Genomic DNA, 15681 nt, shown 5'->3' on the forward strand with positions numbered 1-15681 from the left:
AAATAAAACAAGATTTTTATTGTAATGATGACATAACTATTCATTCTTAATATTCAGGCAGATTCAAACATGAACATGCCAATCGCTGTTGTATTTCTTCATTGGGGAACAACTTCTTTCAGATGAATGTGTGTTTATAACACACTATTCATCAGGGTAAGCGAACATTGGGAGACACAAGGGCACAACTCCAGGAGTCCCAAAACTCCCTAACCCTAATGAATTGAGTGTGTTATGAATATACATTTGTTTCAAAGAAGTTGTTCTCTAATGGACAACTACAACTGGCACTCCATCAGTTACGAGGGTTCCAGTTGATCCGATCAACAAAACAGCCTGCTCATGAAATTAACATGTAAGTGGCTGAGCACTCCACAGACATGTGTACCCTTAATGAAGTTCTCAGGGAGATTCAACATAACCCAGAATGTGAGAAGGTTAGCCCTTTGAAATACAGGTACTTCTCATTTTTGCCAGCTGAGTGGTGGACTAGAGTAATGTGAAATAAAGTATCTTGCTCAAGGACACAGCGCACCACCAGGAATCGAACTCACGACCATACGATTGTGAGCTGATTACCCTAACCACTAAGCTGCATGCCTTCACATAACAGCAATTAGCATATTCATGTTTGAATCTGCTGTAACATATTAAGAATGAATATGCATGATTCTTGCTGTTCATTATGCAAATGATGATTTATTATATGTTAATTGTTTTATAATGAAGCCATGAGTCTCTCACTCCAGGTCTTTCTTGCTTCTGTTGTAAATGTTTCACAATTTATACACTATTTACTTCATAAGAGCATTGCAAAAGACATCTAGATAGAGAAATTCAATTTCTTTGTTAAGGTAATGGTCAAATCTGAGAATTAAATGGGTGCCAGTTGTGTGAAGAAAAGTATCTTAAATAATCACATAAAAAATTTATCTGAAACACATGCTAAATCTAGAGATACAAACGAAGAGTTTAAAGTTAAATTTTCAATACTTACACATGCTGGATTGTTATGACAAGATTGTAATTTTGGAGAAAATCATCACACTTTAAGCGAGTTCCATTTCCTATATTGAAATCACTCAGCATTTTCTCGTTATTTTCTAACAAAACAGAATTAAAATACAACTTCACAATAGATATCATCATAAATATACAAGTGCAATTCAATAACACAAATAGCAAGGCATCAGTAAAAAGTAGAGCCTAAAGACAAATTATAAAAACACTCCCGAGTAACACACACTGTATTGTTGGTACTCTAAGATTTTGTAATAAGGAAGTCTGACTTCGGCACAAGATTAAAATGTTAGGTAGAGGGTTTTTACCGTATTTTAACGTGTATAAGGAACCCACTAATTTTTAGGGCTTAAAATTTGGGAAAAAGTTTTTGTAAGGGATTATAATACTATCCATCTATAAGAAACTCACATACTTTTTTAACCTAATTTTTGACAAAAATGGATTCCTTATGTATGTTAAAATACGGTAATTGATGTAACTGACTCCAATACTTGAGTGATAATTATTTTATTAACTAGTAAGCAGCTCCTCTAAAAAGAAAACCTTTGGATGAATGGCAAAGTAGAATTCATGAACATTTAAATTACTCTCTTACTCCTTTATTTGTTTTAGTCATTTGACCAGAGCCATGCTGGAGCACCACCCTTAGTCAAACAAATCAACCCCAGGACTTATTCTTTGTAAGCCTAGTACTTTTTCACCGAACTGCTAAGCTATGGGGACATAAACACACCAACATCAGTTGACAAGTGATGGTGGGGGAACAAACATAGAGACAAAAACAAATACACAACGGGCTTCTTTCAGTTTCTGCCTACCAAATTCACTCACAAGGGTTTGGTCGGCCCGAGACTATAGTAGAAGACACTTGCCCAAGGTGCCACATAGTGGGACTGAACCCAGAACCATGTGGTTGGTAAGCAAGCTACTTACCACACAGCCACCCCTGTGCCTATTCTGAATTTTTTTTAAATGCAATTAAGAATCAGACACTTAGTGAGGAACATCACAATATCAGTTTCATAGTTTCTCTACTACAACAAAGAGAGAAACATCAATTTCTTATACTGACACCAGGCCAGATTTCTAAATGAATCAGCTGACAGGTACTTATTTTACTGAACCTGAAAGAGAAATGAAAGATACTGCATGACCCTGGTAGAATTTTGAAAATGTAAGTAAATTCCATGAGGATTTTTTTTAGGTCAATACTCGGGCAGCAAGCTGGCAGAATCGTTAGCATACCAGGCGAAATACTTAGTTCAGATTACGCCGAGGCTGACTTTGCCTCCTCCATCCTTTCGGGGTCAATTAAATAAGTACCAGTTACGCACTGGAGTCGATGTAATCAACTTAATCCTTTTGTCTGTCCTTGTTTGTCCTCTCTATATTTAGCCCCCCGTGGGCAATAAAGAAATAGATACTAGAGAATAACTTTCCTGAAAGTTTTATACACTTTTGCACCACACGAACACACAAGAAAGAGGGTGGGGTGTTAACCTCCCTCCCTCCTTTTCCTAAGCACTTAAAAAAAGAAAAAAAATTTTCCAATTGCTTCTGTAACCCATTTCTACTTAATCCATTCTCATCATAACTATTTCTCAGATGAACATTAATTAGGTGGTGGGTGTAGTAGCAGAGTCATAAGAGCAGACAAAAAGCCATGTAATATATTTTCAAATTCTCTGATCTCTGGAAGTTGATAAAGAAACACAAATTCAGGGCAATGAATTGACAAAACTATAAGAGTGCCAGACTGAATACTTTGCAGTACTTGTCCTGGTGGTCTGTATTCTAAGTCTATGGCTTATTTGGATGAAAGACTTAATCTGTTGCCTGATTTAACATTACCAACCTAGAACACCTTTTGTTAAGTCCACTCTATTACAAGCATTTGAGCCAGGTCACATTTCTCCCTCCTTCCATCCTACTAGTCTGAAAAGCCCCGTAAAGGCTCATAAGTATTGCCTTCCCTATTGACAAAAAAAAATTAATTAAAAGAAAAAGGAAATTTATTCAACATGTCCATCCACATTTTTTTCTTCAAATCATTTATAATTTTACTTCTGTCAATCTACCACCATTAAAACAAGTTTCTCCCATTTGAAATGATCTAATATTGTGAAGAAAGCCAAGAGAGGATCTCTGAAGACTGTCATTAACAGAGAACTCTTCTTCCCTCCTTCTCCTCCTACTAACCACTGCACTGGTAGACAAGGCACAAACTCATAGAAAAATAAACCAGCCATCTGTAAAATACAAACTAATTCATGAGAGAGAGAGAGAGATATGTTACCTTCTGTTTCTCCTTCTTCACTTGTTATGATGATAGTCCCTAAAACAAAGAAATAATTAGAAATTACAATTCTATAACACAAAGCAATTGTACATCACTTTCAGGACTAAATTGTTATAATGAGACCGTAAAGTAGATGTATCGTTCTGAAGTCAGAATAACATATCAACTCAAGAATTTTTTTCAAAATCACATAAGAACATAATACAATGAAATTAAGGAATTGATCTGGATATAATTGATTTAAACAAAATTGTGGAAACAATCAGAGAATTTCCTATATCTGGAAGCTGTTTGATAAGAGGAGGACTGAGGATTTGATGGGAATGTTGGGGTTGGAGGAATTGGTGGAATGGTTGGCAAGGGCAAATGGAGTGAGGTAGTATGGGCACGCATTGAGGACGGATGAAGAGCAAGTTCTGAGGAGGGTGATTGCGTTTGAGGTAAATCTGAGCGTGAAAGCAAGGTAGACAGAGGAAAAAGTGGAGGGGGAGAATGGGAGGGTTGGTTTGAAAAAGGAGGACACCCAAAACCGAGCAAGATGGTGTGAGGGCGGTTGCTATAGCATTAAGGTAGATCTGGCCACCCCCATTAACGGGGACAAATTCCAGATTTAAAACACTAGATGATGATGATGGAGGGATACCTGTAGAGGGAGAGGAGTTTATTTGGTGAGCATACAAGGCAGTTAGGACTATCACTTTGATACATACTTTCACAAGTGAAACAGCTAACCCCCTCTCTTGTATAGGATATGTAAAATTGCATGAGAAGAATAGAGTAGAATCACATTTGTTATAGGTAATTAGTGTCGGGTGATTGATTTCAATGTAAAACAAATTCATTCATTTTAATAACTAAACAAATACCCATGTTAGCTTGGAAAAATACTGTTTTTCCAGGCTCAGTATTTAAGTTATTTAAGGCAGGATTTTACAGTCAGTTGTTCTTCCTGTAACTTACTCCTTTATGTATTAGAGGAAATTTTTCTTTTATTCTACAGGTTTTTGAAAGCACAGCTCGACCTGTCATGACAACACACATATGATGGGGCTTCTTTAGTTTCCATCTACCAAAATACACTCTGGATCTATAGTAGAAGACCTTTACCCAAGGTGCTGCACAATGAGACCAAACTACATAAAAAATTATTTGCTGTAGTATGGCCAAAGGATCTGATTAAAGCAAAATCAGACTTTAGAGTAGAGGCCAAGTAGAGTAGTTTCCACCTGGAGGTATGCAGCTAAAGGTGCTGGTTGTTTAATTAGCAAATACATAAAATTATTCACTGTCAAATGGAAAGAGAGGAGTGAAGTAAAACACTTTGAAAGTATTACCTTTGCCATCATCAATTTCAACATCAGGTTCAACCATTCCTAAGTGGCCTTTAACAATCTATTGAAGAAATAAAATTTTAAAATAAAACATCATTTTCCAGGAGAATTTAAGCAAGTTCATCATTGGTTTCAAATTTTGGCACAGATTGCCGCCTTAAAGCAAGTTCATTATTATCTTGCTAAATACAAGAGGATGGATCATGTCAGTGATTTACATTTTTAAATGCAACCATTATTGCACAAATTTGAAAAGATTATCAAGACTTCAAAAATTTACAACAAAAGTTGTACATGATAATCACCAACACAAATGCCTGCTATGTTTGATAGTTTCTTAGATAAAATAGACCTCTGATCAACCTGGCTTCTTTTCAGGATTAGCATCTCCCAGATATGTCACTTAGATTTATAAGATATGAAAGGTATAATGTGGCGAAGTTCTGTTACTAACAGGCTGAGTGATCATATAGAGGCCAAAATGCTTGCAAGTTTATTTAAAACCAACTTAACATTGAGAAGAAAGAAGACTATTCTAACAACATTGTTATGTTTTAATGCTTAGGAATTATTTGGTATCCTAAACTCAGTAATATGGCCTCATAAAAATGGGAAAATAAAAATCACTAACCTTCTCTTCAAGTGTTTTGATAGTTGTTGTGGTAGTGTTAAGCACCACAGTAACTTCAGGTTTCTCAGCACAAACATAGCATTTGGGATTGGGTTTTACCAAAGCACATGGTGCTAACAATTGTTTACGGGATGCTGGTTGCCGGTTCAAGTAAACCTTTACAGTATGAAAAATATGCAAAGACATTATATTACAGAAAAAAAAAGAATGTAAACATGCTTATATAAATAATTTCTTTGTTAAAATTTATAGTAACACTGCATGATATAACTAGAATGAGTATTAATTTAAGTAATTTAAACTATTAACGTTCTAATTTGTGTTCTAAGATTCATTACATTTCAGTTAATGCATGCTTCAGTTATCATCTGATGTTAGGCATGTTACGTAATAATATAAAAATATATATCTCTACATCAGGCACATGACTGCCAGATAGCAAAATCAATTAAGCTTATATTGAATTCCACAAACCATTTTTTTCTTTATTTGTTTTCTACTGGATTATGTCTAATATAAGTTTTCAATGTGAATTTGTCAGCTGAAGCCTAGCTTATTTACATACATGTATGTATATGTGTGTTAAATTGAGATTATTAATTTAAAGCTACTTTAAGAATGACTACGGAACATTTACTAACGGGGAGACTCAATACTGAGAGTAGAGTGAAATTTAAATTTTTTATGTATTTCAAGTTGCTTAGGACTAAGTTTCGCTTAACAGTTTATTCAATTGTTAGAGAAGACTTTAAGCAACATAAAATTTAAAATATAAATACATATAAGAGAGAATATTTCTAAATGTGGTGTAGATTGAAGTATAAAAATTATCAGCTTGATAAACACATGCTAGTCAAGTAATAAGTCATTTAAAAATACAGACACAAACATAAGAACATGAAGCTATTTATAAAGTGAATTGTATAGCATGGGATGTTAATATTAAATCTACAGAGTTCTTGGCTGACTAGAAAGATGAACAAGTTTTGGTGAACATAAATAAAGTTTTACCATTTTACATTTGTCAATATTTCCTGAGAGTATTTTGAGAGCTTCAATGACTATCAATCCTGCAATGATGGCATTAGTTGTAGCAATTGCAGGAATAATGTTCCCAGCCATGGCTGTCACATAAAAGAAAAGATAAAAAAAAACATTACATGACTTTCACTGTATTAAAAACAGACAACCAACAACAAAAATGCATGAAAATAATATCCATTTATTCTATCTTACACATGAAACTTGAAATGAATTTCATATACCATATATACTCGACTATAAAACGCCCTTGCTTCTAAGATGCATCCCTGACTTACAAGGTTCAAATTGGGAATTTTATCATTGACCTGATTATAAGTTGCAGTGATCTTTTTGATGTTGGAGAGCAAAATTCAATTAGGAATCATGCTGACATAGTTGTTGTTCGGTAACCAAGTTTTCAGTAAGCTGGAGATGACTTACAACTGTTATCCTATTAAATCCATGCATTTTAGAAACCGTAGGTCATCATCATCATTTAACATTTGTTCTCCATGTTGGCATGGGTTGGACAGTTTGGCAGAGCTGGCAAGCTGGAGAATTATTCAAACAGCTTCTACAGTTAGATACCCTTCCTAATACCAACAACAAAGTGAACTGTAAGTTAATTATATGGTACTGACACAGGCGCTTTTTACCTGTGCAGGTGCCATGTAAAAACACTTAAATAAGGACTTAGATAAGTAAACTGATAGTTGCAGCAATGAACAGAAAATATTTGAATAGGTTTCTCATTAATGGACATTATTAAGAATTTGTTACAATGTTGACAATAATTACCAACTGAAAAACACTCACATTTAATGTCAAATCGTGATTTAATGGGGATGCCAAAAATATGAGCTCGTATGTTACTGGTAGCTGTGACAAAATCCATTGCAACATCATCATCCTGTACAAAAAAGAAAACACAATGTAACAATATCCTCTAAAATACATATATCAATACAAAAAAAATTCAACTACATCTATTTTTTTTCTATTTAAGATGATAGACTGTGGTTTCAGGGAGATTTAGCTGCTGTTTCTAGCATGTGTGTGTGCATATGTTTGTCCCCCACCACTACTTGTTTATGGCCCCCATAACTTAGCATTTCAGCAAATGAACCCAATAGAATAAGTGCCAGGCCTAAAAAAGAAATAAATACTGGAGTTGATTTGTTCAACAAAAATTCTTCAAGGTGCCCCAGCATGGCCACAGTCTGATGACTGAAACAAGTAAAAGAATCTAAAAGTAAGCTTACCTTATCCCAGACAAGTTGGCCACCATCACCTTGTTTGGAGAGTTCTGTTTTGAGCGCAGAGAGACAGTTGCTAAACACATCTGCATAGTCTTTTATTGACTGGATCTGTTGATCTTTGATTAATGTTGATGATGATGATGAGGAGGAGGAGGAGTGAGGGACTGCAAAAAAAAAAAGTTTAGATGAAGAAACACTCAATAAACTCTAACACTTGCTTGATTTTAAATATTTTAAAAGATAAATCTGAATTAAAAAATTTCAACATTAAAATCTTGTAAGAGTTTTTCTTGTTTAATGCTTGCTTTCTTGGTTTCAACTATTTAAAAATATATTAGTGCAGCTAAACAGTTAATTAAAACATTTGACAACCACAATATATAGCCCTTTTGGTAAGTGTCTTCTACTACAGCCTTGAGTTTGCCAGTACCTTACAAGTAAAATTTAGTAGATGAAAAAAAAAGAAAGAAACTGAAAATATAAAAACACTATGTACCTGTTGTGGGTAGGGATTGATAAACCAGTGGTGAGGGAGGTTTTCGTTTCTCCCATAGTTTTTCCATTGAAAGTAAATATTTGATGTCATCATGGAACAGCTGAAAAATATAAACAAAACATTGGTAATTAATGACCAAAAACTTCAAAATAAAACCAGAAAACATTTGCTGTTCTTGACTAACAAGTGTTAAAATATGAGACCATGTTGAAACTGAAACATTGTGGAAAAGCAGTTTTTAGCCACTTAACCCTTTCAATAACAACCCAGCTGAAACCACATCTCCACCAAACCTTAAGCACAATTTATTTTCCTAACACTAGCTTAATGATAACTAAGTTATTTTACAAAATTGTTTATATTTAAAATTAACTGGAAGAAACACAGAATATCTCAAAATAAATACAGTAATGGAAGGACTAATATCACACAAATTTCACTTCAAATTGTAATTACTAAATGGATAAAAAAAAAGCTTTTCTATGAAGTAATAGTATAAGAAAAAAAGCAAGGACATTCATTATCAACCCTTGGACATAACTGTTTTGAATCCCAGGACTAAGCCAGTTTTCCATGCTGTAGAAACTATTCCAAAACAAACAGCAAAGCTTGGTGCTGTCTTCTGACTCAAACAATCCTACCCTTGCCAGCATGGTAAACAGACATTAGATGATGATAATGATAGTGATGACAACAAGTGACCAAGATTACAATATTCATCTTGATGCTGGGTGGACTGGAGCGAAGTGAGATGAAGTGTTTTACTCAAGAACACAACATACCTCCAGGTCTGGGAATCAAAACCACAATCTTTCAATTGTAAAGGCATCACACTAACCACTAGACCAGTGTTTCTCAATAGGGGTTCTGCGAGAAAGAGTGAGATAAGCTAATGCTAATTTCATGATATATATATATATATATATTTACAATGTATATATATATAAATTTATTTACAACATGAACTATGATGAAAAAAATATGAGGAAGATATGGCATATAATTTTTTTTTTGTGCAGGGGTTCCTTGAGACATGCAATTTATTTTAACAGTTACACAAGAGTAAAAAAGTTAAGAAACACTGCACTAGACCATTCACCTCCACTTAAAAGGATATTGTTACGATAAGATACAAGTAGCAAGGAAAAGACACAAAATGTAGGAAATATTGAATAATTTACATACTTTGTTGAAAAGTTTCTGGAAATCATAGCCAGTTTCATGAGCCCAAGCTCTAGTGGACTTTCTGTCAATACCACCAGCAGCATCACTTTTAGAACTGGAATTAAGGGCAGATTCTCCAGCATCAGCTATAGAACAGAAAAATGAAATATTAAGAAAATAATATTTGGACTGAAAATATAACCAATACAAAAATATTAAGCCAAGTTTAAAATTTGAATTGAACAAAATAAAATATTAGTTAATTAAAAATTTTTTATTTTTAATTAAGGTTATATGTAATAAACTTGTGGGAATTGTATCAATAAATATATTAAAATGTTTTAAATGAAACAAGATTATAGAAGCAGTTCTGCTGCTGACAAATTTACAATTATATATGATGATGGACTTTCCCATCGTTAGACAACGTATGAGGGTTCAACAATTTCTTACTGAAGAACTACACAGATGATTTGTTTATAGTGACCAAATGTTTGTGTACACACAAGCTCACCTCCTCTATCAAGTCGATATTACCTGTACAAGTGCAACGGGTGCCACATGTCAGATGACGAAATGATCGCAGAGCAATGTGAAATGACGTGCTTTGCTCAAGAACACAACGCAACGCCTGGTCTGGGAATCGAACCCACAATCTCGTTATCATGAATGCAACACCTTAACCACTGAGCCATGCACCTTCACAATTATATATATAATATATGCTCCGATGGATGTGTAATGTCAGTGTACTTACTCGACAGAGCGTTAGTTCCTTGAGAGAAATGTTGTACCTAAGAAGCATCAGTTGTGGTGTGCAAGAGAGACGATTGCGCTGGTATGGTCATGTGGCGAGAATGGATGAAGATAGGTGTGTGAGAAAGTGCCAATCCCCAGCAGTTGAGGGAACCCGTGGAAGAGGTAGACCCAGGAAAACCTGGGACGAGGTGGTGAAGCACGACCTTCGAACGTTAGGTCTCACCATTGAAATGACTAGAGACCGAGACCTATGGAAGTATGCTGTGCGTGAGAAGACCCGGCAAGACTAGTGAAGCCATAACCCGTGGCCCCTACCTGGGACGTAGTCAGTCCACCTGTGCATACCTTCCTTCTTGTGACACTTGTGAAGACCTGTTGAGGCAAGTGAAAATCAAATCAAATCAAACCAAATCAAAATAGATGAACATCAATGGAATTTGTATCCTTGTGGTACCAGTGCCGGTGGCACATAAGAAAACCATCCGAACATGGCCGTAGCCAGTACCGCATCGACTGGCCTCCATGCTGTGGGCACGTAACAAGCACCATCCGATCGTGGCTGTTCGCCAGCCTCGTCTGGCACCTGTGTCGGTGGCACATAAAAAAACACCATCCGAGCGTGGCCGTCTGCCAGCCTCGTCTGGCACCTGTGTCGGTGGCACATAAAATCACCCACTACACTCTCGGAGTGGTTGGCGTTAGGAAGGGCATCCAGCTGTAGAAACACTGCCAGATCTGACTGGCCTGGTGCAGCCTTCGGGCTTGCCAGACCCCAGTTGAACCGTCCAACCCATGCTAGCATGGAAAGCGGATGTTAAATGATGATGATGATGATGATATATATATATATATATATATTGTCCTTTGACAAAGGACCAAGATACCTGGTGCCTTGCTTGACAAAGGACCGAGATACCCGACACCTTGCTGTACTCTAGAAGACCCATCCTCCACAGCAGAAGTGTTAAGGCTACTCCCCCTAGTGAAGCGGAGTGACCTGCAAGAGTCCTGTAAAGTGATTGGCATTAGATAGGGAATCCAGTCATAGAAACCAGGCCAAATGAGACAAGAACCTGGGGCAACTCTCCAGCTTGCCAGCACTGGTCAAGCTGTTCAACCCATGCCAGCATGAGAAACAGATGTTAAAGGATGATGAGAGATTTTTTTAAGCATAAGTCAAGATGATTTATTTACCAGTCAATTCGGGGTCCTCAGTATCAGGTGAAACATCTTGATCTGGATCTTCTTCCCCAAAAAGTTGGCTGGAGAAAAAAAAAAAAGAGTATTTGATAGAGATACTACTCAGTGGCTGTATAAATATTTTATCTATCTCAGTTCTGATTAAAATAACAGCTTTCTATAATACAGTTCTATATTTAAGAGACGAGGAATTATGTACATTATTTACATTTGATGGATATTTGTCATCTTGTATCTATAATTCCATGTCAAATATTCAATCTGTCTGTTGTCAACAATGTTAAGTGAAAAAATACTAAGCAATACACAGAAGAAAAGATGTTAAGGGATAGTGGAGAGTATTTATGTTTTGCAAACAACTTGCACATGCAAGTGGTACCAGTCGAAAGCTCCACATACCGGAAGCCAGCAAGTTTATGGGGTCATCAAAAGAGAATGCGTGCAGTTTCAGGGCCTACCTCTCAACGGCATCAATGCACAACCCCACTACCAACTGATTATCAAATAAAGATCAATATTCTTCTGGCATTAGGACAGAGGTGTATGACCAATCAGTTAGATATCAAATTAATATAATTATGCTTCTTGCACACATTTACCAATACCTTTGGTATCCAGCCACTACGACTCATTTGCTCATCATACTTAGATGAGTCCATTTTACAGCTTATGTATGGCACTTAACAAATATCTTACACTTCTATTTTTGCCAAAGTCATCACCACGTAAAAGGCAGCTATGTTGGTGCCATGTAAAAAGCAGCTATGTTGGTGCCTCATAAAAAGCACTCAGTACATTGTATAAAGTGGTTGGCATTAGGAAGGGCACCCAGCTGTAGAAACCAAGCCAAAACTAATGACTGGAACCTAGTGCAGCTCTCCAACTCTACCCAAACCGTCCAACCCATGCCAGCATGGAAAACGGACATTAAATGATGATGTTGAGATCTAGATCAATCCTAATCAAATAGACCAATGATCAAATGTATACCATTCATATGCCAAAAAGTACTGTTGTCTAAACAGGCTGAGTGACCCACATTTTTTGAACATCAAGGGCTACATTAACCAATGAACCCTTAAAAAAAAAAAAAGGATGTGATTTTCAGATTTGCCTGCTACCTCTAAACAGGTCAAGTAACAGCAAAGAGGATCCTCTGTTGGACCATTTCAACAGAAGTATCACCAACATCATGTAATGGTCATTAAATGATAATTATGGTGATAACAGTTCTCAAAATTTTTTCCTGCCCTTGACAATTCTAGATATGTTGTTGCAATCTCATAACTGGAAATAATTATATCATCTAGATGTCAGATTTTATCCACATCTTTGATCGATTGATGTCCAATATTTTAAATCTGGGTTTGTACCTGTTAATGGGGATGGGCAGATCTACCTCACTCTTACAGCAACCACTCTCACACCATCTCGCCTGGTTTGGGGTGTCCTTCCTCCCCAAGTCAACCCTCCCAATCTCCTCCTCCATGTTTACTTTGGTTGACCTTGCTTTTATGGTTCATTCACTTTAAACTCAAGCACTCTCCTCAGAACATGATCCTTATCCCTCTTCAACACATGCCCACTAAACTATTTGGAAAGTCAATGACCTTTAGTAAAATCAAAACCCCAGTTCATTTGATTGTTCCCAAAGTTTTGATATCTCCAAAAGTTGGGCTATGAGTAACTTTATAAAGGAATCCAGAATTTGCTATGACAACAGTAATTTTGGGCACTGGAGGCAAACAAATGCACAAAAAAAATATACACAGAGAGATAAAGAGAATGAGACATTACAATTTATTTAACTGAACACAATTGACATAAACACTTTCCCCCCTCCTCATGCACATAAACAGAGAGAGAGAGAGATTAAAATATCTGAGGTCAAGTAAGTCAGCATTTAATCATTGATGCTAAAATAGCTGTGCCAAAATGTCTCATACCTGGTCTATAATTCTAACAAGGTTACAGATCAAAAGAAAATAGGTTAGAAATAGGCATGTGCACAAAGGCATACACACACACATACATACTTGAAAAGATGTTTTGCCCATACAACACAATGAATAGGTTCAGATGGTGTATTCCGGATTGTGCAACCAGGGAATGTCTTTTGAGTGGGTTTTGGTTGGCATTCATAGCACTCCGTTAATCCCTAAAGAAAAACACAAAACACAGCAGAAATTAATAAAAGACCTGATAAGATAAGAAAATGCAAGAAAAGTAAGTTGAAATTTAATCTTCCTAGACTGCAAGCATTAAACTAACTTCAACAAAACCTAACAGATTGATGATAGCCACCAGTCAGTAACAAAATACCAACAATCTCAGCCTTTCTCCAAACAGAATGTGATCTTTAATATGATAAGCAGTCAACGGATTTACTGACTATTTAAGATATTCTCCATCAAGGGTTTGGGATTTTGCATTGAGAAAAAGAAATAAATCCTTATCTAACACCCTGATGAACTAAAAAGGCCCTACTTAATATGTAAGGGATGATAGCTGACTATCTTTGGGTACAAATGAATAATATTTAGTATTGTTCAGTAGTACCCAAAGAAATTTGGTTGGTATATCTAGCAGAAGAAACACACTGTACACAAAATCATTAATAAAAGCACTCAAATTACTACTTTTAAATATATCCATTACATTATGTTTCAAACATTATATTGCTGACAGAATTAGTTTCAGATAAAATTTTACAATATTGGTTACAAGCTTCACTTTATATAGCCTCATTATTATTATTATTGTTGTTGTTGTTAAGGCGGTGAGCTGGCAGAATCATTAGCATGCCAGGCAAAATGCTTAGCAGTATTTTGTCTGCTGCTACATTCTGAGTTCAAATTCCACCAAGGTCAACTTTGTCTTTCATCCTTCCAGGGTCAATAAATTAAGCACCAGTTGCAGACAGGTCGATTTAACAGACCCCCTCCTACAAAATTTCAGGCCTTGTGCCTATTGTAGAAAGGATTGTTGTTAAACTATTTTACTTCAACATTTCCATGATTTTATAGGTAAGACAGTTTTTTTTCAAAAGGAGCAATTAATTTTATTGTTGGGCAGCTTTTCAAGTGTTAACTATTCAACCATGAAGGGATTACGCAAACTTGATTTTATGTATGTGAAACAACCCAGAAAAGGCAGAGTCACGTGACATGCTAAAGAACACACAGCACAATGTCTGTAGCAGTGAAGTTTGAAGGCCACACAGTCAACTATATAAGTTAAGCATACACAACAAAAGATTATTTACCACAAAAGAAATCCTAAATTTTAAAACTGAGTAGCATACCTTATTAACATATAGACACATAGCTGTGTGGTTAGGAAGCTTGCTTCCAAGCTACATGGTTTCAGGTTCAGTCCCACTGCATGGCACCTTGGTCAAGTGTCTTCTACTATAGCCTTGGGTCAACCAAAGCTTTGTAATTGAATTTGGTAGGTGTTTGTGCCTCCTAACAGAGATGGAACATGTATGGCAGTATGGTTAAGAAGCTTACTTTGCAACTACTTGGTTCTGGGTTCAGTCCCAATGCTTGACACTCCTACTATGGCCCCGGATCAACCAGTCTTTGTAAGTAAATTTGGTAAATGAAAACTGTATGGAAGCCAGCCATATATGTGTGTATATCCCTCATCCACCTACACATGCTTGACAAACGGTGTTAGTTTGTTCACTTCCTTCTAACTTAGTGGTTAGGCAAAAGACTGAGAGAATAAATATAAGTGCTGAGGTCAGTTTGTTCAACTAAAACCCTTCAAGGTGGTGCCCAAGTATGGCCACAGCCCAATAACAAACAAATGAAATGGAAGAATAAAAGATACCTTTTTAATAACAGTGACTTGTCCCAAGTATCCTGCAGTACCACTTTCTATGAGAGGAATGTTAGCTGCCAGGCACAGACGATTGACATGGTTACGAGCAGCTGAAAGATAATTTAAAACAATAATTATAACTATAATCAACAATAATAGGCTCAGACGTGGTTGTGTGGTAAGAAGCTTGCTTCCCAACCACATGGTTCCGGGTTCAGTCCCATTGTCTCCCACCTTGGGCAAGTGCCTTTAACTATAACTTTGGGATGACCAAAGCCTTGTGAGTGGATCTGGTAGACAAACTGAAAGAAGCCCATCGTATGTATGTGTGTGTGTGTCTGTCTGTGCTTCTGCTTGTCTCCCACATCACCACTTGACAACTGGTACTGGTGTGTTTATATCATTGTAACATAGCAGTTTGGCAAAAGACACTGATAGAATAAATACTAGGCTTCAAAAATAAGCCCTGGGGTCAATTTGTCCAACTAAAATCCTTCAAGACGGTGCCCCAGCACGGACGCAGTCAAATGACTGAAACACATAAATTAAATATGATTGTGGGGCAGTTTTTTTTTACTTTTTTTATTCTTAGCAATTACTTTGTTTGGTGGTAAACTGGCAATCATTAGAGCATTGAATTGAATGACTCATGGTATCTACTCTGATAC

The 15681-nt window shown here is 36.3% G+C and overlaps 1 protein-coding gene across 1 annotated transcript in view; it reads right to left on the bottom strand.

Annotated features, from left to right (window-relative positions):
* Positions 1-15681, bottom strand: part of LOC115218352 (SUMO-activating enzyme subunit 2) — a 35589-nt gene that overhangs the window by 2731 nt on the left and 17177 nt on the right. Inside the window, exons 5-16 of the mRNA XM_029788119.2 lie at positions 15023-15123; positions 13222-13343; positions 11180-11247; positions 9248-9372; positions 8063-8162; positions 7570-7730; positions 7124-7217; positions 6296-6408; positions 5285-5440; positions 4657-4714; positions 3320-3358; positions 998-1103 (exon numbers count right to left, since the gene is read on the bottom strand). Of these exons, the coding sequence (XP_029643979.1) occupies positions 998-1103; positions 3320-3358; positions 4657-4714; positions 5285-5440; positions 6296-6408; positions 7124-7217; positions 7570-7730; positions 8063-8162; positions 9248-9372; positions 11180-11247; positions 13222-13343; positions 15023-15123 (1243 nt within the window). The remainder of the gene's footprint in view (positions 1-997; positions 1104-3319; positions 3359-4656; positions 4715-5284; positions 5441-6295; positions 6409-7123; positions 7218-7569; positions 7731-8062; positions 8163-9247; positions 9373-11179; positions 11248-13221; positions 13344-15022; positions 15124-15681) is intronic.

Source organism: Octopus sinensis, linkage group LG1, assembly GCF_006345805.1.
Source record: "Octopus sinensis linkage group LG1, ASM634580v1, whole genome shotgun sequence".
NCBI lineage: Eukaryota > Metazoa > Mollusca > Cephalopoda > Octopoda > Octopodidae > Octopus > Octopus sinensis.